This window comes from Gasterosteus aculeatus, chromosome 13 (assembly GCF_964276395.1).
Source record: "Gasterosteus aculeatus chromosome 13, fGasAcu3.hap1.1, whole genome shotgun sequence".
Lineage (NCBI taxonomy): Eukaryota > Metazoa > Chordata > Actinopteri > Perciformes > Gasterosteidae > Gasterosteus > Gasterosteus aculeatus.
Genome location: NC_135701.1, coordinates 16,219,215 through 16,242,451, shown reverse-complemented (window position 1 = coordinate 16,242,451; position 23,237 = coordinate 16,219,215). Strand labels below are relative to the sequence as shown.

Genomic DNA, 23,237 nt, shown 5'->3' with positions numbered 1-23,237 from the left:
TAAAGACCATAAAAGATACTGTTGCCGTTTTATGTGTTTATGTGTTTAGAGTTTGCTTCCCTTATTCCGTGATAACACAACTTTAGCGGCCACCAGTAGTTTCTCTTGTATTGCAGTACAAGTTAGCTTAAATAATTGGTACCATATAAAACTGTGTAAGCTGTTAATTATCTGGATAATTTTGCCGAGAGTCGAGGGTTGAGCTGGGAGGAAGATCTCATCCGCTTCAGCGATGCGCCTGAAGTGCCCAAAATGTGATGATCTTGAGCAGAATTATGGGTGCGCTTGTTTTGTTGCTTGGGGCGTCTGCGTGGGTGGAGTAATAGCATTTCTTATTGGCACCGCTTTGACGCGCACCTCTGACTTATAAAACTCGCAACCGAATATTGTTGACATATGAACTTTAGCACCTTAGCTCGTCCTAGCTAAATATAAACGCATCATGCTGGCGTAAGGGTTCGCTTCGATGGCTGGTAGCTACACGTGAGCTAATGTCAACATTTCCCTCTAACAGTGGACATTGGAACTCAGACCACATTGAAGCTTTTTATTAATTATTCTGCTACGAAACCGGGCAGGTAGCGGATGTTATTGAGCTAACGCAGCGTTGTCTCGGCTTGCTAAACGTCAGCTAACACGTTAGCGTCGAAAGTAAACGTTGAGCTAAAGTCTCGGTGCCGCTAATGTCTGACGCCACGGGCGCTTCCCTGCCGGCCGAATGGGACGACGACGAGCGGATGAATTTTATGTTCTCGGACTTCAACGAGAACCGCGACGTCAACACGACGGACTGGGACAGCAAGATGGACTTCTGGACGGCTCTGATCGTTAAGGGCTGCAGGGACCGAGGCTCGGTGTGTGTCAGTCTGCAGGAGCTGAACAAGACCTTCAGGAGGAAAGAGCGATCCCCGCTGGGCTTAGCGACCGTCATCCGGTCCATGGCCAGGTAACCGTCCCCGTGTCAGCCACGGCTCCGTGGCTCAATCCGCTCTCATCGCCTCTGTTCTCACCTCTGCCAGATGTGGAAAGATCCAGAGGGAGTCCGATTTTGCCGCCAACGTGGACTGTGGCTGGCTGTACTGGGGTGTTGGACTGCTGCTGGTGAAACCTCTGAAATGGACCTTCTCCACTCTGCTGGGAAGCCAGCGGGTGCCTGTGGATGCGTCCTTCGTTGTCATTGAGCTAGTGAAGGTTTGTTTAACTCTGTGTTTCCTGTTAAGACCCAGTCTGCGATATTAGCATCACCTGAGGCATCATTCTTCAAATGTTGTGCCTTATTTACCTTTAATTCCTCCCCTCAGCATTTTGATGCAATGCATTGATTATCTTATTTGAAGGTGTCATCTTGCAACCCCACTGAACACTTTACTAATCTTCATGTTGGACATTAAATGTTATTGTGGCGGCTGCTAGTTATTTATTTATTTTCCAGGAGAAAGCGTCAGAGCTACTCAAGGTGTACAGGAGCAGTGGACTTGCGGGCCGCTCCGTTCTGTCGTTTCAGGAGCTTTGCACGCTGTCCTCTGACGTGTGTGCCGACGAGAGCACCCTGTGCATGGTCCTCCTGCAGCTGCAGAGGGACAAGCAGGTGACGGTTTCGTTGCACGATGGTGAGAAGGTAAACAAAGTCTCATTCATAAAGACTCTCGCTGTTCGACTGGCCAGTTATCGTTCACTACAAAGCCTGATAACAGATATATTCTGGTTGCTGGTTTATTGTTAGAATTTGCAACAGTCTCTGTGTGTCGCCTTTTCAGATTGTCAAGTTTTGTCAAGCTGGTCAAAATAATGTTTCTCCACTCAGCGATGTGGACATGGGCATCTACCAGCTGCAGCGCAGTGAAAAGCTGCTGGGAGAGCGGGTGGAGAAGCTGGGCGTTGAGGCTGACAAGTACATCTACTCAAATATGAGCTTAAAGTAGAAACAGAACCAGTGTTGATCGTAATTGCTCGATGTCAAAAAAGATGGTAGTTTTATTTTAGAAAACATTTGTAATGTAGTCATGAAGTTTTTTAAATAACCAGCATTAAATGTGCGACTTGATACTTAGCTGTCTTTTTTTTCAGGGATTGGTCTAAGTAGTCAGAAATATTGCTTTACATTTGCTCTGAAAGTCATGCATTCTTACGGTTATTGCTAAAGCTTTGCATCATCTAAGTGCAGGTGCAAAGAGGAAGCGAGGACACATCTCCGGGAAGGAAAGAAATCACAGGTACATAATAACGTTTCACTGGAACAAAAATGCACCGTAGCACTGGTTTCAATGGTAATATTCACTGTGTATCCCACAGGCGCTGAGGAGTTTAAAGGGCTGCAAAAGGGTGGAAAAGAGAGCAGACGGCTTGTTTGCCAAACTGGAGTCAATCCGGGGAATCCTGGACAGAATAGCCCAGTCGCAGACCGATAAGATGGTAAGGCCAGAGTGAGATCGGCTGCCTTTCTGTGCAGGTATCTATAACCAAGTGTGTTTTAAGTATTGTAAGTGTGTACTTGTCATGTCTGTAGGTTATGCAAGCGTATCAGGCCGGAGTGTCGGCTCTGAGACTTTCTCTCAAGGATGTGACTGTGGAACGTGCTGAGAGTCTTGTGGATCAAATACAGGAGGTACAGAAGATGATCAAACATAGCTAATTGTATGCATCATTTTAATTAAATCTTGCAGTTTAACATCTTAATGTATCTTTCCTATGATGGAACCAGTTATGTGACACTCAAGATGAGGTGAACCAAACTCTATCCAGTGGCGTGACCGGCGCAGGTATGGCATACTGTTAGATCTTAAGTACATGGTTTATATGTGAATACCAAAGAAAGTCTCAGCTTGTCACATGTGTTTTGTAGATGAAGACATGGATGAGTTGGAGGAGGAACTGAAGTCTTTGCTGGACGAGTCAAAACCGGATTCCGTCTCAAGTTATCCCCAAGTTCCGACAGGTGGCCTGCGAATCCCCGGGGAGCCGAGCCCCGCAGGTACTGACGTGCTCAGTTCTCTGCCTGCGGTACCTTGCAGACCCCTGGATATTACCGCCGAGCAGCTGGAGGAAGAGTTAAATCAGTTAACCCTTACAGATTTAGGTTGGCACTTTTTTTTTTGTTGATTTTCTTCACTTTTACTCTAATGGACTGTGATATATGTGGTTTGGTAACAAATGGTCAACTTTCTGTCCAGGCTTTCAGCAGAAGAAAATGACATCGCCAGCCAAGAGATGTGAGCCTGCACAGTGACGGCACAGGCAAACTGGGGAAAGTTCAAAGCCCTGCATCACCATATCTAACTGTATCTCTTGAGACAGAAAGTACTACGTTAAAACTCAAAATATATCTTTTTTTCTTTCCTAAACTAAAATGCTTTTCAACTTGAAAGTATTTATTTCTGCCATCAAGATCTCAAAGATCTCAAGTCAAAAGTTAATGCCGGCAAAGTTAATGCTCTTCTTTTTGGTGTATTATTGACAAGTATGAGAGTGAGTATATTTGTTGTGTGTGTTTATTGATGTCTTTAAATATCCTTTAATGCACTGTACAGGACTGTCAATAAGTGGCCTTTTGAAATGTACATTTTGAAAGTAAAGATCAATCAATTAATCAATAAAGTATATTTAGTCTCACTGGAGCATATGAAGTGAAGTGAAGTGAGTTTAAGCAAAATACGTTTCCCATATAAAGTGTATTTTAATCACTGGTCTTGTTTGTATTTACTTCAGTCACAAAGTTTGAGGCGGACCTAAAATGAAAGCTTTATTCCAGGAGTCACGCAATATGTATATATTAATAACAGTGTAATGTGACTTCTTTCAAAGAAATTGCATTTTTGAGACAAACCATATTGTAAGCCTTTTTTAACTACAGTTTTCACCAATAACATAATATTCATATCATGCTAATTCATTAAAAAGCAATAAACTAGTACGTGGGAGCTTCTGATTAACCTGCATAATTACCCTCGCATGTCTGCTGTCAATATTAACTCATCCTTTTGGAAATTGTGTACTTTAGATTCTGGTAGGAGTATCTCAGGAACTCAAGCACTTTTGGGGGGCTTCTCTAGCCTAAAATCAGTTGTGCTCAAAACCATTCTTGAGTCTGTTTTGATCATTAAACTAGACGAATCAAATTTTACGTTTTGTTTTTCCTGGTGTACAGAAACTTGTCAAACCTCTGGATAATCTCATTGGCCGTAACAAACACACACCTTTTTATAATTAGTCACTATTCATTCATTCATTTGGTCATGGGGATATACTTGACAAAATGACCATTTCCTTACTCAAAATAACTAAAAAGCTGTGCCAATGCATGTTTTACAATGCAAGGATGTACAGTAACTTGGCCACTAGGAGACACTGTCACTCACACTGATGTGTTTTAATGGCTCAGACAATGAACTGCTTGAGTCCTCAATTGCTGTGCATGTTTTTTCTTCCTTTTTCCCCTAACATTCTTTAGTGTTAGTTTTCCACAAGAGGGGCAGGATGTAAACTCTCTTCAAGCAAATTAGTTAATTGTGATATTGGGCTACTGATATTGAAATGGAAAATTTCACAGACTGTTGAACGGTTAATTACCTGTGAACAATTTGCTGGAGAAATAAAATGGAAAAATGGCTTTCATTTCTCCAGTGGACTATTTGAATTGACGTGGTTATCAAGGCTTGTAATGGACCAAACACTTCTCTAAACACGTAAAACAGTATTATCCATGTATTTCTTATCCATCTGTACAAACAGAAACAAGTAACCAAAGCAAAAAAAAGCATTGCTTTATTGTATAGATTCATTTGTATACTTCAAGAACAAGTGATATTTGTGTGAAAAGCAGGTTATTAAGTGATTATAATTACTGTCATGTTGGTGGTGCAGTGACTACGGTCAATATCTGAGGTGTTTTTGTGTTCTCTATTGAACAATACATAAAAAAAAAGAATTTATTAAAATGTATCGCCTTTACAAAGTACAGTTAATAATATCACAAAAAAATGCCTTGGTATCACAAATAACGTCAGTGGATATTGTTTAAGCCAAAACGTCTATCAATGGCCTTCAGTGTCTCCCTCTGAAAAACACTCTCTCGCTCATACACACCCAAATACACGTTCACCTTTCATCCTTTACATTTACACATGAAATCAAAATGACAGCTTTATCACCCTTCACCGGCAAATCTCAATTGCACATTATGCAGCTCGTACATACAGTAATGTTATTATACTGCTATCACAGATAAAAGACATTCGGGGAGTATTAGTTTGAGTATTTCAGTTCTATCCTATGCAGCAGTTTATTGGTACGTCCAGACTGTAGTTGAGACGAGGGAGCAGATAGAGATATGTAAAGGTAACTATGAGCCACGAATACACAACACAGCTTGTGTATGGTTGATCCGGTCGAGGAGGCACTGATGCAGATATTTGGCTGAGAATTCGTTGTATGCATCACATTACACAGAATGAAGAGAGAGTCTAAGCAAAAGTCAAGCTGTGTATCATACTAGAGCTCATTGGTTGCAAATAAGAAACATTTGGCATGCTTTATAGTACTCATTTTCTAATGCATATTAAGAAAGTCTTTATCGAATACCATGAACAAAATTAAAATTTCTTTACATTTTTCATATTGCAGTGTTGCGCAAAAAGCAGGCTACACAGTGGTTTCAGGCTCCCTCCCGCTCATTCAGTGTGTTAAGACTAGATGTGTGTGTGTGTGTATGTGTGTGTGCGCGCACGTTAGCATTGCAGTGTTAAACTGTTCTGTCGGTTCCCGAGCGCTTCCGCACAACTTTGCCCTCGTTGACCTGGTCGACAGCCAGCGTCTCCAGCTCCGCCTGCGGCGGGGCCAGGGGGGCGGTGCCGTGTGGAATGCGGTGAGCCACGCCCACGTGAGCCCTGTGCTGGCGGTCCCGAGCGGGGCTGTGCCGGGGGCTGTGCCGGGGGCTGGCCGTCGCACCCAGGGCAGCGACAGAGGAGCGCTCGGAGGCGATGGGAGGGATGACGGCGGGCCGTTCTCGCACCACCTGCGGTTCGGGAGACTCTCTCCCGGCCTGCAGGAAGGGCGTCGGGTCGGGCATGGCGTCCACCGTCTCCCGCAGAACCAATCGCCTACCGTCGGGGCCGAGCCGATACACCTCAGTCAACTCCGGGTGAAGTGGCTGGGAAAGGCTCTTCTTCATGCGTCGCCGCGGGGTTTCAGGCTGCCGGTCCTTGGCGGGTGGAGGCGTGGGTTTGTATGAGGTGACTGGACTGACGTTGGGGCTGGCCTCGGACGAACTGCCGGCCAGCAGCTTCTTCTTGGTGGCGTGAAGCTGTGCGGTTAGGTAAGCGATGGTGCTCGCTCTCTGCTCCAACTCCCCGGACAAAACAGCCAGCTTGTGGCTCTTCATCTTTAGCTCCTCCAAGTACTTCTTCTCTCGCTCCTTGATGGTGTTCTCGAGGACGGAGATCATGGCGTTCTTCTGCTCGAGGTCCCTGAGCAGCTCTGTGTTCTCCTCCTCCTTCTTCTTGAGCTGGGTCTCGAGCTCCTCACACCTCCTTTGCAGCTCCCTGCAGCGGACTTCGCTGCTGCCTGAACACACACAACGAAACAATGTTAAAGCAGAGCTGATAGCTATGCACAGTTGCAAACATGTACACTAAAACAAAAGTAGAAAAACGTGAATATAGAAAGCGAGACCAGACATAATCTCATCAATGATTAGTACATCAAGAGCAGACACTGACTATGGACTGTCTGCCAGCTGACAGAGGCAGTATGATCCTATGGAGACTAATCTGCAGTGGGCCGAGCGCTCAGTCTCACATTACACGTGTGGTGTACGGCAAGGGCAGTGCTCTTCTCTGACCTCCATCACTGTGCCACCACACAGCCGCGGCCCACCCAGTCACAGCCTGTACAGCCATGTTTATACATAGCATAACAGACTACTGCTGCATTATGTATACACTATGTATGTTTACAGTGCATCAAAATGTGCTGGGATTCAATTTACAGTTTACATTTCTTTCTTCTTTCTTTTCAACATCCATTCTCCTATCAAATAGACTGATAGATGAAGGTCGGGGATGGGGGAGGAGGGTACATTTTCAACCCAGTTGAAACAGCTGAGGCCTGCTGCACTAAGCAGGTTGCCGGCTGTGCATTAGCACAGTGACAGATAATCTCATTTCCTGCACTCCAATCGCCGAGATGTCCCACGCAAACATGATAGCGGCTCTAACTGGAGGCCCTGGCGATATTGCTCAGATCCAGGCAAGCATTGTGAAAAGCAAGCAACAAATAGTGATCCTGGTGAGAATGCTTCCTGTTCAGTAGCATCATAATATGTGAAACTGTATGCAGCCTGCTGGAGGCCTCGCTGACTGCTCAGCTGTCAGTATGAAGACAGAGGAGCTGAGGGTGAATCCATGTCATGGTCATGGTAACGTTGGGGGGGGGTCGTTGGGCAGTGGAGGCTGGAATGAACAGCAGGGAATACCACATTGCAAAGCTTTCTGGGTGGAACTTTGTTACCGGGAAACAGGCAGAGCTCCCTGAACACTGACCTGTGCACTGACAGAGATCTCAATTTCAGCATAAATCACAGATGTATAGCCTCATTGTTGGGCAGTTTTACAATTTAAAATCAGTTATTTATAATACAAAACTGAAGCAGCTAGATTTTGAGGAATTAAATCAACTTGTTAGTCATCAATCTAGTCGATTACAGTGCAACAACCAATGGTTAAACAGTAAAACAGACGTGTGTGTGCGCTGTACAGTGCGACAGAGGCTTACCTGAGGGATCAGAGCTTCTCACTGTGAGCTCATATGTCAGATCTGCAAAGGAAAAGAGAGGCTCAGGTTGTAAAAGGACAGCGCTCAGTCGACATCCTTCCTACACACAGTAGTTAGCATGTTTAGGGAAGATGTGTCAGCGGTTTCCATATGCAAAAGCATTCCTTTAACCAGATTAGTGAGATTTAGTGACAAGGATACGGCAAACAGGGCCAAAGCATATTGTGTCTGTATCTTTCTATCCTCCCTTTGTGGAAGAGTATATCTATTACTGGAAAAATTGTTAATACAGGTTGCGCATTGCTACAGTGCAACATGTACTCACTGATACTTGAGTGCATTTCCGATAAGTTAACATATTATCTCTAAAAGGTGTATTAGCGGCCTCACGGCACATTATTGACCCGTAGTCTTAAACATCCATCCAGGACTTACATCTGATCTGCCTCAGCGTTGAATTCATGGATAACTTGTGATTTAATTAGCTATTTTTTAAGTGTTCTATACGACCTCATGAGATCCCCTATCAAAGACGTTCTTGAATGCGGCGGCTACCCGTGGCTCGTGCTCACCTGTGCATTGCTGTTGCAATCTGCGAATTTCCGCGTGTAGCCCCTTCAATGTGTTGGTGTGATCCTGCTGGAGGAACAGCAGGTTTTTCTGTGCACTGTGCAGCTGATTTTCCAGTGTAACGTTTGCTGATGCCATGGCTGATAATGTTCGGACACACGCCTGGATTGCAACCTCTGGACACAGGGGACAAAAACAAGGAGAGAAAAAGAAGATAAAGTCAATCCATTCTGGAAAACATGCCATTGACTCTCATCGCTTCGCCTTCAAACATTTGGGTTTATGGATGTACTCCAACTTTGATACTCTGCCTAGATCTGCTTTCGATGAACACTTTAATACTTTAAGTATTAGAATTGGGGATACACATTTATTAATTTGCAAAACAGGTGTATACGCCGGCAAAAATAATTAATAGTTGATAAAGAATTATCAGAGCTGGGTCAATGCTATGTTCAGACTGTAGCAGAGAATGATAAGGTTATTGGATCCATAAATAGGCACACTCCACTTTTTCTTGCTGTAATTATCAATTACTGACATGAAAGTATTGACATTGAAAGTGAGCAGTGTAATATCATATATCTGAATGGTAACATTAATCTAAAATATGATAATCTAATCTATACTTTAAATTGTAATTCAGTGGAAATACTCTTTATCAGCACAACACACGACTGAGAACATTAACGTTCATTTTAAAACCGGAATTAAAGTGGCAAAACAGAAATGTCTAATATCTTCTCCTCACTTTGGGTGTAAATGAATGCAATAGATAGCAGGTATCCATACATGGTAAATAACAACAAAGAATAAAAGCAAAACCCAAAGTGGAACACAATGACACTGGGTGTGGCATGAAGGCCAACCTTCCATGTCCTCTCTTCGCTGGATGTCCTTGTCTCCGGATGCCAAGCAGAGTGTAAGAAACAATCGCTCAGTCCCAACATCTACATCATCTGCCAGAAAGCTGCACTGGGCGGAGAGTTGAGAGCACATTGATCCCTCCAACAACCCTTTTGGGCCAGGAGAAAGCCTTTCTCCCCCTCTCCCTGCATATCTAAGTGTGCTTCAATAAAACATCCTAAAGCTTCTCTTACATCATCAGCTCTCTGACATGAATAATACATCCCATGACACCACGCTGGACACACTTCCCAGTTTCAAATTGTCATTTGTACGGCTTTGTTGCATGGCTGACAGAGGAAATGAAAGCATGGGATAATCAGCAGAACACAAACTGTTAATCACAAATAGAACCAATGATGCACTATAAAAGCTGAGGAGATAATCCGTTATTGATGAGTAATGTGGCGTTCTGATAAACCCGGCATTGCAAGCGTTTCTCTCATCCCGAGTCTTTCCTAGAATAGCTTGAATAGCTTTCGATTTGCAAAGACATGACCTCACCTAAAAACAAAGCTGACGCCATGACACGGAGGGGGCACTGGTAGAAAGGCGTCTACGAGTAAAGAACTTAAGTGAATTAGAGAGACAATGACGTTGATTTTCCTTTGTTAAGGAACAACGTATGTGGTAAATCCGTAACAGAGATAAATGTCAAACCAGTGTGACCTGTCCATCCCCTTCCCATGTCTTTCTTTTTCTGGTACACAAACCACTTATTTCCTTATACAGAGAACATAAATAATCAATGAACTGCAGCAGCATGAAACATTAGCTAGTAGCTACACTCTTTAGAATGAACAAGAGCTTAGCAGTCACTAGTCGTCCTGTCATGAAGCTATTGCTTTTCTCAACACTTTCTTCCTCTAATGTTCTTGCTTATACTAAAATGCGCTTCCGAATGTCAAACTACTCCTAGAACACGTTTATGTTCAAGGAAACTTTAACATCCAAACGTACGGAACATCAATAACGCCACAAGAAGTGATGAGCAAAAACAACTAACGGTTAACCAGCATCACCATCTAAAGCAACGCCTGCAGGACACGTGTGACGTCTTATCCGACAGGGACACTTTCAATTTCAGCACCTGCATTGCGGACAGCACCCCGAACCCACAGTCCACAGCGGAGCGGTGCTCGTGTAACCGCGGGAGCTGCCGGAGGATCATTTCTACACACACGCACACACACGCGCACACACGCTACGATCGTTCAGGTCATAGCTTTTAGGGTTATTAGACAAAAGCTGGGAGTGGCGAATGGTGCCAGTAAACGAAGTATTTCACGTCCCTTGTTGCTTCATGCAGTGAGGTAGGATATGCCATCACGGAGACTGTCCTTGCAGCAGATGTTGTGTACTGCAGCTGTCCAGGGAGGAGCTGTCCAGGTTCCAAAACCGAAGACGAGCTAGTCTCAATATATGTCCTTCTCTGTCGTACGTGCCATACTACCTTTACGATCGGCCACCCAAATGGCACCTTGCCTTACACAGCAGGAAATGACACAATCGAATAATACACACAATGATGATGACACTGTGGTGGAGTTCTTGGAAATTCGGCACACGATGAATCTACCAAGCAGGATTCATCTCAATAAAATATTGGTTTCCACCATATTCTTGATGAAGCGTAGACTTCAACCCCCTTTATAAGGGCTACAGTATGATGTCAACCAACTTTGATGCATGGCAGTTTGAAAATTGCCTTCCACATGCAACGGGCTGCGTGATATAAAATATAGAAAATCTAAAGCCTCTTTTTTAAACAATTAAACAATTTCCCCGTTGAGGGGAAGTAACGTTACGCGAGGCTTTAAATGTGCTAGCCTATTAGCTGACAAAGCTACCGGGGCTACAGCAACACAATATACACTAGAGAGCTTACCTTATGGCTAAAAATACGCGGGCGTCGAAATATCGCGTAAAAGGTTGTATATTGTCGGAGAACAGACGAGCCTTCCGCGGCTAAGCGCGTCCTGCCCTGTGCGGCATGTCGGGGATGCTTTCTGCGGCTCGCCTTGGTGAGAGGGGAGGGCGGCCGCGTCAGTCCGCTATCATCTCCCCGAGCGACTAGACAAAATAAAGCGATGCATCATGGGAAACCAGGGCCCAAAGGCCTTTAATCGCGCACAAGTTCTAAGCACGTCAACTCAACATTAAGCAATTTGGAATAAGAAACGTCAGTTCAAAGTGTTCGACACAATTAAGCCTCGATGCAGATGTTACTGACCTTATGCGACATGAAACGGTGAAGTCAGCGGCGGTCGGCGACGTGCTGGTTTTTAGTTGCCGGCGTCATCGCCATGGCAACAGAATATGTCACCTGTTACTAGTGATGCATCAACGCCATCTAGTGACCGAGCAGGCAAAGGGCGTTACTGCCGTCAGTCAGCTGTGTGATGATGTGTCACATGTAATGTCCACCATGTGCCAAACTGCGATAGGAAAACAAATGAAAATGGATGCAGCAGTTGGACAGCTCACAGCTGATGGACAGCAGAGGGGAGCGTTGCCCTTCAATGGCAGATGGCTACACAGCACAGTGTGACCTCTCGCTCCCATGCTACTCTTTTCTCATCTAGTTAAAATTGGTCTTGTTAATTTGGTGTTTCATGACTTATTAATGAACGTCTCTTGTCATTAGAGATTGTTGGGGAGCGTCAAACATTGAACTGATCTTAGAATAACACTTTGCTATTATGTTCAAACAATTAGACATTTACCCGCACATACTGATCAACATGTGTATGATATGTCAACCGTCAGTACAATATATAATATTTGCAGAGAAATTTGTTTGACACCTCCTGCATTCTTCTGCCGAATTATAAGCATCTAAAATTAAAACTAAATTTTTAAAAGATAAATGTTACTATTCTTTCACCCTGTATTGAATTGTAATGTTATTCTAGCAAGTCTTGCAGTGTTGTTTGCGTGAAGGTGTGTGATCACAACTCTTCTTTTGTATAATTTGCCATTAAAATACTTGGTCAACAGTAGCCTTTTCATGACTCATAATGTCCCCTTAAATTATTTCTGGCAAGGGAAATTCCCCAGCGACCTAGCTACCGCGTAAAATGATACAAACCAAAAACAAAGGCATCAGTTTGCTTTTTTTATTTTACAAGATAGAGGCTCATTTGTAAAAAGAAATGGAATAAATGGAATTATTGTCCACATCCAGAAATATTATCTTCCGGAAGCAGCCTTTAATCTCTCCCCGGTTTGGGCACGTTTGTGATAGGAATTGAATTCTTCACATTTCTTTACTTTTAATGTTTCTGGCACACGTCCCAGCCGCCTGCAGAAAGCAATTGGTCGAGGAGAAAGTAAGTTATCCTCACCCCAAGTAAAGTGAGGTGAAAATAATTATCCAACAGAGACCCCTGCCTCCTGGGTGATTTGTTTTACTTACTCGCTGCTGGAGATCTCCATATATCATAACAGGTAGGAAAGTAGCTCAACAAGAGAAACCCAGAAACCAGCCAAATAAAACAGGCACAATTGACTTTGGACACCGGCTGTGACTTTAACCACCTTAAAATTGTTGTTTTTTTGGCCTTTGCCTATGGGTGATCTGGTGCTGGGGAAGGAGCCAGCTGGGAACTGTCTCCCATACAAACTGGCCAAACCCTCCCTCCTACCTGCGGTGTTCTTTTCCTTTAACAAGGCTCAAGGTTCAGCTTTGCTGTCATTATACAGTAGAGGAAGGCTCTTGGCTACACACACTGAAAATGAATAAAGACATTATCAATTATTTCAAATATATTGATGAGATTGATGTGGTGACCTACAAACGTGAGGTAGGAATAGGGATGGTGCATAAAAATACCAGATTGATAATATGGCAGGCCTCATTAATGTGTCTGAGATTTGTCGTCAAGCGCAAACGTATTTCCTGTCTTTCTTCATAAACCGCTGTTTTTTTGTCTAAAGTTTAGTATGTCTGTAGATTGGTATCCGTTTTTTATGAAGAAAATGAGGAAATGCATTCTTGTGAAACACAGCCAGGTACTCAAAAATGTTCCAATAATGCCATATATGCAGGGGCGAGGGTGCTGGGTGCAGTTAAACTGCTGGAAAAGAGTGGACTATTATGCTTTTGTTAAAACTTCTGGGCATCAGTCATACATCGGTGAAAATAAAACCAATTCATACCTTTCTACAGTGTGTCTTATTGGTAGAGTTGTTGGATTGTGAACAGATAGTGCAGGTCCTGGTCAAATGTATGGCATTGAAAATGAAACCACAGGGCAGCAAGTCTCAAGTGGCACTGTTTAACTGCCCCTGCTCTGACAAGCAGCCAATACAAACACTTCTCAGGTTGTAATAGTTTTACGGTTATTATATTGAGGTTGGCAGGGCATAACGCCTCTAAGACTGTGCAAACCTAATTTAATTTTCCAAGACCTTTTTTATTTGTCTGTCCAAAGAAAGTTATAATTGCCCGACTCTGGAATTGACTGTCATTAATGGGAGAACTTCAAAGTCAGCTGCTGACATGGCGATAGAATTAACTTATTATCTGCTTATGGTTTAATACTGAATATATAGAATCATGTGAAGTACAATTGGGCGACATTTTAATTTATACTCTCTGAGTAGTCCAGGCAGTAAGTGTACATGCATGCACATCACCCACACCACTTAAAATCATAAGGCTTTTCCCGTAAGTACATGTTTTAGAAAGATGTTGAGTCTAAACAGACATTCAAATTGTTTCTGTCAAATAGTTAATGGGCCTCTTTCATTTTGATATGTTGGTGCTTGTGCGGTATGGAAAGTATTTGTACGTTCAAGTCCTTACTCCGTATCTGCAGTATGAACTTTATATGAGGCCAATTGAAAATAAGAGGGCCAGCAAATGTGAAATGAGCACATAAAGAGAAGGTAATTTCAACAGCAAACACCTTCTCTGACACAGTTTTGTGCCTTCCAATTAATTCAGGAGAAATTCACGAGCTGATAAAACATAGCCGAACAGAGGGCGGAAAATATGTTAGGAAACCAACGCTTCTATGAAATCTCTTCCTTTTGTTGTTTTTTCACAGTCCAGAGAAAACAGCGAGCTACATGACATTTAAACTGACACTTTAATTACTAGAGGTTAATGGACCACTAACACCAGACTGTGATGTGGCTGTAACTCAAGGTGCCCGCACAATGAGAAAAGAGGAAAATGTGTGCCGTGGTAAAATCGTTCCACACGCACTGGACATGCTGTGACAGATAGTGTAAGACTAATGCGTAACGTATGAGCTGATGAAATTGAAAACATGAAGGTTCACAGCGCAGATTTAAAGGATTGGAAATATGTGAAAAACCTATTAGTTTTTTCTCTGACATTTTGGCTGTTTTTCCATGCAGGAGTACATTAAAGCAAGTGCACATGTCAAATATGATCACATTTAATACAGAAGCTAATGCATGTAATGTTTGTCATATGATTGTTTAAAGCAACTATGACATGACTTACTTGTGACATAAAACATGAAAAAAGACAAATAATATAAACCAGTGTGCTAGTGTTTCATGTGTTACTGGTAAGGACCGATGGATGATAATAAACATCGATGTTCCCGTTAGATGTATTGTGCCACAATCACAATTTTACAATCAAAAGAACAACACTACAAAAAAAGTGCATCACAAAGCAACGTCAGCACAGATTAGACTAATTAAAAGCAAGAATCTGAATTCAACTCAAACAATCAAAAAATAATGAATTTGTTACCTTTAGCTGGAAGTCTATAAAATGTGTGTATGCACCTCCGCCGTGGGCATACATCTGCAACTCTTTACCTTGACACTGTTGTGGCCTAATTGTAGGCGACCTAACACCGAATCAAGCGTTGATTTTATTTGCGCCCTCATTCAGCTTCCTTGAGTAGAAGCACAAATATGCCTCTTCATAGCCTTCATTTAGTCAACCCACTGCTTGGGGCTAACTTGGGTGGTAAGGTTATGTGCAAAGCTGTTTTGTGGTTTGCGGTGGACACTCTCCTCTTGGATTATCACAGTCTGGTCGCGAACCAAGAGAAGCAGAAGCAGACATGCCTTTCCCAGATCCAGAGCAGTCTTAAAATCCCCAGGCTCCTATTACGACCACCTCAGCCATCCCCGGTGCACCAGCATAATCACAGCTCTGTGTTTTCCCAGAGAAAAATAAGGGAATAGCTGAAGATTTTCTGTTTCTCCACAATAGTGATGAGAATTCTGCTGACATATACTTTTTATGTGCCCACGTGTATCCGTCTTTAAACCACAAGTTGAGTATTCAGAGAATGAATATTAGAGTATAGGATGTTCAAACGCAGCAACGGCATTTTCCTGAAATATAATCAATACTTTCGCCACCAGCAGTACCAAAAAATGTCCGTGTTCAGTACCCAACTTTTACATAAAACGTGTTGAATGAAAAGTTACAGGAGCCCACAAACACTAACGTCCTGCTGCCCTACTTGACGCACTTACCAAACTCAGCTGTGCAGGATTTTGTCTTTTCCTTCCAGAGTGTGGAGTTAGCAAGAATTGGGTACATACAGAAGGGTCAAATGTGGTAAATAAACACCGGTCGCTGTTTATTCATCTTGCATATGGATTTTAGTGCCTGTTTGATCTGCAAAGGCCTTGGGCGCGCTCCAGTCAAACTGGGCGACTCATCCTTTAGTGCAGGGCTCCAAATAAAACTGAGCGGCCTGGCCAAGCAAAACCCACTACAGAGCTATTTTCCACCATCTGTGTGGCCAGGCAAAATACAAGGAAACCATTTATACCATGAGAACTTTCTGAATTAACACAAAATAGATCACTTAGAATGACAGGCCAATTGACACAGTGTCACGGCCCTTCCTAAAGTTGTCCATTTCCTCTGTGGGGGCAAGGGAAAAGCATTACTCTGCACATCCGCACGTCCTCCCTGTCTGGACCTTCCTGAACTGAAAACATTGGGTTTTTAACCAGTCTATAACACCCTGAGTTCCCACATTGGTTCAAGATCTTCCAGTTCTCTTGCCAGATATTCTCCTTCACACTGGTGCTGTGTTCACCTGCTGCCAAAGTCTCCCAGCTGCTCATGCTGGCCGCAACAGGGACGACTCTCTTCAGTGTGGATGCAGCGGCAGGGTCCTCAGGGCCTCACGGAGGGACTCTATCCCGACTATCCTCTTTCAAAGAGGACTGAAGAGGACCACAAAATACCCTCTCCCAGCTGCTTGCATCGAAACCCAACACCGGCTGGGCTCTGAGAGAGCAGTCAGCACAGGAAAGCCACGGATTATGGCCTCCACTGTCACACCGTCTTCAATGAGTCCACTGTCGCCCTTGGCTGCCAGTCCGTCCTGTACTCTGAGAAAAGACAGAAGATTTCAAGGTTATTAAACATTATTGTTCCATACATTGCACTTTCCCGTTAATGGAGCTGCAGTTACTTTCCAAGTGCATATTTGGCTGTTTGGCGACGAATGTGACTGAGTTTCATTTCAGCTACATTCTTTCCATGCTGTATTTTCATTTAGGCAGGGGCACGGCTCTGCCTTGAAACTCTATGACAGGGCTGCTCCAGTACCTCAGCGAGTGCAATGAAAAGAGTCTTTATCTGCCATTCAAATTGGCCAAACTAATTTTCCTGGAATGGCACCTTGCCAGAAACACTTAGCGTCTACTCAAAACATAAATAATTTTAACAGGGTGTGTATCCACCTGCTCAATTGCCCTTTTCTGTGTAAAACATAACCTTATCATTCTGAATTTTCCATGCATTTTCAAACAGCCAAAGCACTGGGATTTTACATCTGGTGAATAAATGGATTATGGTCTTTCGCCATAAAATACCATTTAATTAATGTTCCTACAGCAATATCTCCGGTGAACAAACCCTCCTGTAAATCTCACGGTTTTGGTTTTTGCTCCTGGAAGAACAAAGTGCATAATGAATCAAGTACTTGGCAGCAGTCATCGGTCACATTGATAACAGCAACATTTGAGGCAGTGATCAAACCTGCACTGCTAAATACCCTGAAGGACTTTAACAAATGCAACACAAGAACTTACCTGGTTGACATCGGTGCAGTATCATGTTGAAATTCCGTAAAGGTCAGGCAGACACACGGTTCAAAGACAACATATGGTGTGAAGCTGCAGTGTGAGACCAACTGTGCACTATGCAGAGGGCTATATTTCACTCCACAAACGTCTAAAACTGTCCTCAACTGTGACCAGAAGTCTACCGTTGCGGCATGTGATGAAGAAAATCGTATTGACAAGAGTGACAGGCATGAAACAAATTACACAAACTTGATGGAGGGAAAAATTGGAATTGGAGGTTGTGTAAACGAGTTGCTGTTGACTCTGCTGGGCGAGCAGCTGGCGAGCCGTCAAGGTGAAGTGAACAGGGCAGGAACAGCAACATACTGCCATCGCACTTCTGCCCCCGAATGCTAAGTACTTAATAAAATGCAGAAGAGCACCAAAGCTAGAAGTTTGATATGCACATGTTTAGGTTAAATCTATTAAGAATTTAATTTCAAATCTGGAGCTCTAAATTGTCATGTACTAAAAAATAACCGTTGTAAATATTTGCACTTAATATTTACATTCAGCATTTTTTTTTACTAGTTTCCACTTTAAAACGCCTGCAAGTTGCAAGTGAGACAGAGAGAGAGAGAATGTGAGCACAGATTGTACCCAGCTATGAGATGGTGTGTTTGTGCACATTCCTGGAAGCCACAGCTCCCGTTGGCAGGTTGACTTTCTGAGCCTGTTAGTTCTCTCAGCTCCACATGTTTATGTCTTGGGTTTCTCTCCTTCTCCCTCCATCTCCAAATATTTTCTAATGCCACTGAAGAATGTTTGAATGTTGTTGAAGTAGTGGAGCGGTTATATCCAATGAGCAGGATCGCTGTTTTGTTTTTTTTGTTCTTTCAGCTGATGCTTTATGAAGCGGCTGTGCTCCTTAATTCCACTATGAGACCACGAGCAAATGTTTGCGTGAGGATTCACCATCTTCATCAAATGATCTATTGTAGTGTAAATGTAAACATGTGCCATGATTTATTTCTATAAGTGACTTTGCCTCTGGATTAATTTGAATGACTTCTTTGTTGAGTAGAAAAAAATGTTGGCTAAAATTAAAAGTTGTGGTGTAATGGAGGCTCTCTGTTGGTTCTCTTGCTGATGAGCTCGGAGTGGGTCTGCAGTGCCTCCTTCTCATTTATATTCTTGTGTTTTTCATACATAAATTAACAGAAACCACACGGTGTGGCCACGACGTGACAGCGAAGGTGAAAACTACACAGCCACAATGTAGAGACCAAACCTTACAGGGCTCTGGTACTCAAGTTAGATGAGGACCTAATTAGAGCTGAAGCATCTAGTCAGTCAGTGTGACATCAATGTTAAAGGAATAGTTTGACATTTTGGCAACACAAGAACTCTCATGTCTGTGTGTTAAGTATAGCTGAAGGCAAATAGTTAAGCTTAGCATAAAGAGGGATGAGAAACAGCTACCCTGCCTCTCTCTCTTTGCTGGTGTGTGCAGTTTCCCAACAAGAAATATTCAGCATTCATTTTTGTTCACAGATTAAACTAATTGGATGTTATGCAGCTATTGTCCCCTGTAGTTAAGCAAAGCTAAAGGTCTCCTAGCTTAGAAAAAAGTCCTTTATAAGTTAGTTACTTTAGAGTGACGTGATTATAAAAGTTTAATATAACAACCAGTCTAATAAAAATAGCTTCTTATTGGAATTATTATTATCGTGTTGTTCTTTTCCACAGGCAGGCCGCACTCAATTTCAAATGTTGGATTTTTTATGCTGAATGTATCCCTCCTCAGGTAGCTGAGAGGGTTTTATTTTTTCTCTTCAGACGAGTTTCCTTCTTTCTCACAGAAAGTCTGTCTCCTCTGAAACACAGTGGGCGGAGAGGACACATCTGCTGCAGCTGTGCAGACGCAGTGCTGATGGATACTGCAGGTAAACTTGCTTATTACTGCACTGGAATTGAAGGCCTGCGGCTGCCAACAAAGATAAATGTACAAACACACTGTGATAAACAAGGCAGAAATGCTTCAACGTGACTGCATATTTAAGATCTGTATGAACTGTGTATTTGAGGGTGATTCAATGTGTGTGCACAGCTGGCACTCTTCAGTACATTTAGATGCATGTAGTTGGTATATGTCTCATTGCAGTGGACTGCTGGGTGCCTGCTCTGGACTATTTCAGGTGCTGCCAACATCCCAGAGTGGAATATTTACCTTCCACTCTTAAAACTGAGGAAGGGGAAGGCAATATCTATCTAACACTAACCTATGTATTCGGCAGCTGTTTGCTCAGGTGAGAAAGTCAATTAAGACTCTTTCTGCTTATTCAGAAGTTAACTGGTGGTATAATGAAATGTTCATCCTGTGAAAGCAGTGATTCGGAGTTAAAAACTCCTGTAATGAAAAACACACTCACCTTGTCATGTAGATGTAAAAATATTTGATTGCTTTTGGACTTGTCTAGTTGATGCCGAATTAGCATGAAAAGTTGACTAATGAATAATATATGTACCCAATGTATTATTTGTTGATGCAACATAACGTTCTATTAAATAGAAATAAATTACCTCAATCAAACAAGCAGCTATAAACACTTTTACAACACCGCTTTACAGGAGTTTGTCTTTACAAGTTTCCCTCAACGAGAGGAAATGCAGAGACTGGCCTCTACGTTCAAGCACTAGAAGAACAAAAACGTTTGTTGGAACAAGTAAATTCATAACAGTCAACCTGTCGGTGACATTTTCCACTCTGAACATGAGCCACACGGGAAAATGCATATGAGCGACCAAACAGCTGTTATTACAGGCCTGCAGCAATTTAGTCATGCATTAAAAGAGAAAAACGTTGAGGCAGTTGTTTACTTGATGTCATACATGACAGGCCATTCTGTGAGAATGAGACAGACGTGACGGAGAGACAGTGAGGCAGCCACCATCTCGTATTTGGGATCAAAAAAAAGTTCAGACACTTAACAAGAGTGAACTTGTAAAAAAATTTACAGACTGAGGTGTTACATTCTCAACAAAATAATGCCAATCAAGACACATGGAATACATTCTTAGACACACCAAAGACTTTGGTTTCCGCCCACTTCGGCTCTTTAAAAACAGGATACAGACGGAGGATTGAACCCATAATTCATAGACGTGTACTTATTTGGGGATGAAAAGTAAGGTCCATATTGACATTAAAGCCTGTCTGTGCCACCAGCTGATCAAAGTATGCCACTAACAAACTAAAGTTTGTTGAGAGATTCACAATCGAATTATAATAACTATTCAGCAACTGCCATATTCTGGACAAAATTTGTATTTGGCCAATATTTTATGATCAAATAAAAATGGATTCTCTGTTTTTAATGAACTTCTGCCGTAATTAGTTTTCTCTCTGACTAGATTAAAATAGAGCTTTCCATCTCTTATTTGCCATAGGAGAAGTCTTCCGCTCTGCATCCAAGAACGCAAAGACCTTTGACATAAAATAACACGCTGCTCCTTCCAGACGTGCCCAAACATACACTCACAAAACCACACAGGCTTTGGCATCGGCTTGTCTCCATTCATCTGTACAAGTCGTTAGTGCTGAGTCACAGAAAGCTATAGGCTCTGCACTATAAAGAGGTATAGCGGAGAACATAAACTGTTGGATGCAAAATAAGGCTGTAAAATATATTGGCTCTGCGGTCTTGGCTTTGGTGCACGGAGAGGGATCTTGTTCTAAGACGGACAGACAGAACAGCAGTTACCACATTCACACCATTTACTCATGCAGCAGTCATACCCCGTCATGTATTTCGTAAGTAGTTAAGCTTGGAGTGACTAAGCTTGTAATGTATGGCATCAGTCTTTGTGTGATGCATTGCTAACTCACAAAAGAGACAGATCCTTTTTTGTGTACAAAATGTGGCCCACTATTTGAGTTAAAATTCTTGTTTGGAAGGTGACGCCATTTAAGCTCTGCTTTGCTTTCCCTCCCTTCGTATGTTTGTACAGGTGCACATGTGATGCATGTGTTACAGCCACTGTGTGACTGAGCACTGACCCACGCCGGCCCTGCTGGCACTGTCCCGAGCTGAGAGGCCGTGAGGTGGAGCAACAAACCGCCCTCTGTGACTGAAAGAAGCCATACTTTTAATTTAAGGGCCTGACGAGCTCTTTGATTAACTAAATCAATCAGATACTTCACAGATTTATACAATTTTATTTATATACAGTATATATCATATGTATTGACAGTATATATGTTTGAATGGCCTGTGCTGTCATTAACCCCTGTGGTGACCCAACACCACCTGTAACAAAGGAGTTTTAAACACAGCCAGAGTAATGGGTGGCAGAAACAATCGGCATGGTAACCATCAGAGCGAGGGGGCCTGATGAGCGACGGGGAGTGGGGCCCCGGAGTCTGGCAGCAGCTTGATTAATCCTAGACTTCGGGGTTGGCTTACATCGACTCGTGTGCCAACTCAAGCATATTAAGAGCTGGAGCATCAACAGTCGAGCGTGTCCCCATGTGGTCCCCACGCTGACTCCATTTCCATACCACATCACTTTTTTGATACAACCTTAAAAGGTACAGGTTGGATATATCAAACATCAAAGAGGCTTAAGATGGATGATAATTTCATGGCAGGGCGCCGGAGAGAAGAGTGCTTCTGCTTTGAGGTGTATACAAACCTCCTGCTTACTGGATCTTCTTTTCCTCTAAATCTGCTGCTTTAATATGTTTGGTTCAACATTATAAATGAATCTTAATTTATATGTACCAAAATCCAAACAGGCCACTAGATGTCTCCTGTCACTGCTCAAATATCCAGGCTCTAGCTCAACAAGGAGACTTGCATTACCATCACTGAATGCCGAGCATTGCACCATTCAGCCAAGGAAAGCAGATACGACTCCATGTGCTGAAAATATATTTAAGTAGATGAGGTGAGGAATAAATGTGACAGATGTAGTCATCCCTGAAACAGGTTGTCATCACCATAACAGTAAGTGTGTGTCACAGCGCAACAGGCGTTCTGCACCCCATAAAGAAGAGCGGAGGTTCAATCCACGAAGCGAAGAAAACAAGCGAAAGGAACTTCTTTACCATTTTCTGGCTGCTCTTTATTAATTTTCTAACATGACATGGACGAGCATTGGGCACCCAATCATATACAAGTAGAAATACATTGCAAACAAAAGGATTTAAAGAGCTACTTACTGAATCAAACTGAATCAAGCAATTGTTCAGTCCAGCCCAACAGTCGACATTCTTCTCTCTGGGTCGCCCATTCAGAGCTGGGAGAGGTGTGTGAATCCGTTTCCCTGCCAGCTTCCTGTGCAGCAGCTCTCAGTCCGCCATCATGCATCTTAATGGCCTAAATGACTGCACTGCATGTGATGATGGCTGCAGAAAGGGTTACCACACCTGAAAAGCTGACAGGGAACGGAGGCGGATGGTTGCTGGCAGAAGTCAAACACGCCGCTTCTGGACAGGGTACAGTCATTTCGGCCACAGCGGTGGAGAGATTGTCTACATTCTGGGATGACGCCAACCATTTTTGGGTGAGTGCCGGTTTTGACGGCGCTGAAAGGGAATATTCTCACAGGCTGACATAACTGTCCAAAAACAATAGTGACAGTTGAGCCTCAGAGGAGGTTTGTTGGGGCTTTAGGGTTCAGGCTGAGTCTCTTTGACCTCAAACTGCAGGCGGGTGGGAAAGTAGGTGCAGCTCCACATCGGAAACTAAACGGACAACTTCCCTGAATGTCTGCGACACTGGGTGGGGGTGAAGGGTGAGGCTGCAGTATATCAAATTTAGCAGTAAAATCTAAATACATGTCAACATTAAAAATAAAGTCACCCTTAAAGGAATGCTTGAGCTCGACACAACCCAGGTCCTTTTTTCGACTTGCAGCAGACGTTGCACTCGGAACATGAGACAACATACCGGGAGGTCAGT

At 43.0% G+C, this 23,237-nt stretch overlaps 2 protein-coding genes and 1 long non-coding RNA gene across 5 annotated transcripts; 1 reads left to right on the top strand and 2 right to left on the bottom strand.

Annotated features, from left to right (window-relative positions):
* Positions 1-39: 39 nt before the first annotated feature.
* chmp7 (charged multivesicular body protein 7) lies at positions 40-3,680 on the top strand. 2 transcript variants are annotated; one of them, XM_040195270.2, is made up of 10 exons: positions 40-946; positions 1,020-1,191; positions 1,433-1,618; positions 1,758-1,891; positions 2,165-2,213; positions 2,293-2,412; positions 2,507-2,605; positions 2,702-2,759; positions 2,843-3,076; positions 3,171-3,680. In XM_040195270.2, exons 1-10 carry the CDS (start codon positions 684-686, stop codon positions 3,224-3,226), a joined length of 1,371 nt encoding a protein of 456 aa, XP_040051204.2. In that variant the 5' UTR covers positions 40-683; the 3' UTR covers positions 3,227-3,680. The 2 variants fall into 2 exon arrangements, with proteins under 2 accessions (XP_040051204.2, XP_040051205.2); XM_040195271.2 differs by having other exon boundaries at positions 44-946; positions 2,843-2,971.
* Positions 3,681-4,739: 1,059 nt separating this feature from the next.
* Positions 4,740-11,826, bottom strand: ccdc92 (coiled-coil domain containing 92). 2 transcript variants are annotated; one of them, XM_040195274.2, is made up of 4 exons: positions 11,477-11,826; positions 8,340-8,513; positions 7,768-7,809; positions 4,740-6,558 (listed from the first exon to the last, which is right to left on the bottom strand). In XM_040195274.2, exons 2-4 carry the CDS (start codon positions 8,473-8,475, stop codon positions 5,738-5,740), a joined length of 999 nt encoding a protein of 332 aa, XP_040051208.1. In that variant the 5' UTR covers positions 8,476-8,513; positions 11,477-11,826; the 3' UTR covers positions 4,740-5,737. The 2 variants fall into 2 exon arrangements, with proteins under 2 accessions (XP_040051208.1, XP_040051207.1); XM_040195273.2 differs by having other exon boundaries at positions 11,132-11,479.
* Positions 11,827-14,636: 2,810 nt separating this feature from the next.
* LOC120830226 (uncharacterized) lies at positions 14,637-22,793 on the bottom strand. The gene is made up of 2 exons (XR_005713880.2): positions 22,496-22,793; positions 14,637-16,593 (listed from the first exon to the last, which is right to left on the bottom strand). It is a non-coding gene; the product is annotated as an uncharacterized LOC120830226 (long non-coding RNA).
* Positions 22,794-23,237: the final 444 nt, after the last annotated feature.

Bases quoted from the DNA above. Each gene is read 5' to 3' on its own strand.
- chmp7 (XM_040195270.2), top strand. From the start codon at position 684: ATGTCTGACGCCACGGGCGCTTCCCTGCCGGCCGAATGGGACGACGAC. The intron at 2,760-2,842 runs GTATGGCATACT...TGTGTTTTGTAG, and splicing joins CAGTGGCGTGACCGGCGCAG to ATGAAGACATGGATGAGTTG. The intron at 3,077-3,170 runs GTTGGCACTTTT...CTTTCTGTCCAG, and splicing joins GTTAACCCTTACAGATTTAG to GCTTTCAGCAGAAGAAAATG.
- ccdc92 (XM_040195274.2), bottom strand. From the start codon at position 8,475: ATGGCATCAGCAAACGTTACACTGGAAAATCAGCTGCACAGTGCACAG. The intron at 7,810-8,339 runs GTGAGCACGAGC...TTTCCTTTGCAG, and splicing joins ATTGCAACAGCAATGCACAG to ATCTGACATATGAGCTCACA. The intron at 6,559-7,767 runs GTAAGCCTCTGT...GTGTGTGTTCAG, and splicing joins GAGAAGCTCTGATCCCTCAG to GCAGCAGCGAAGTCCGCTGC.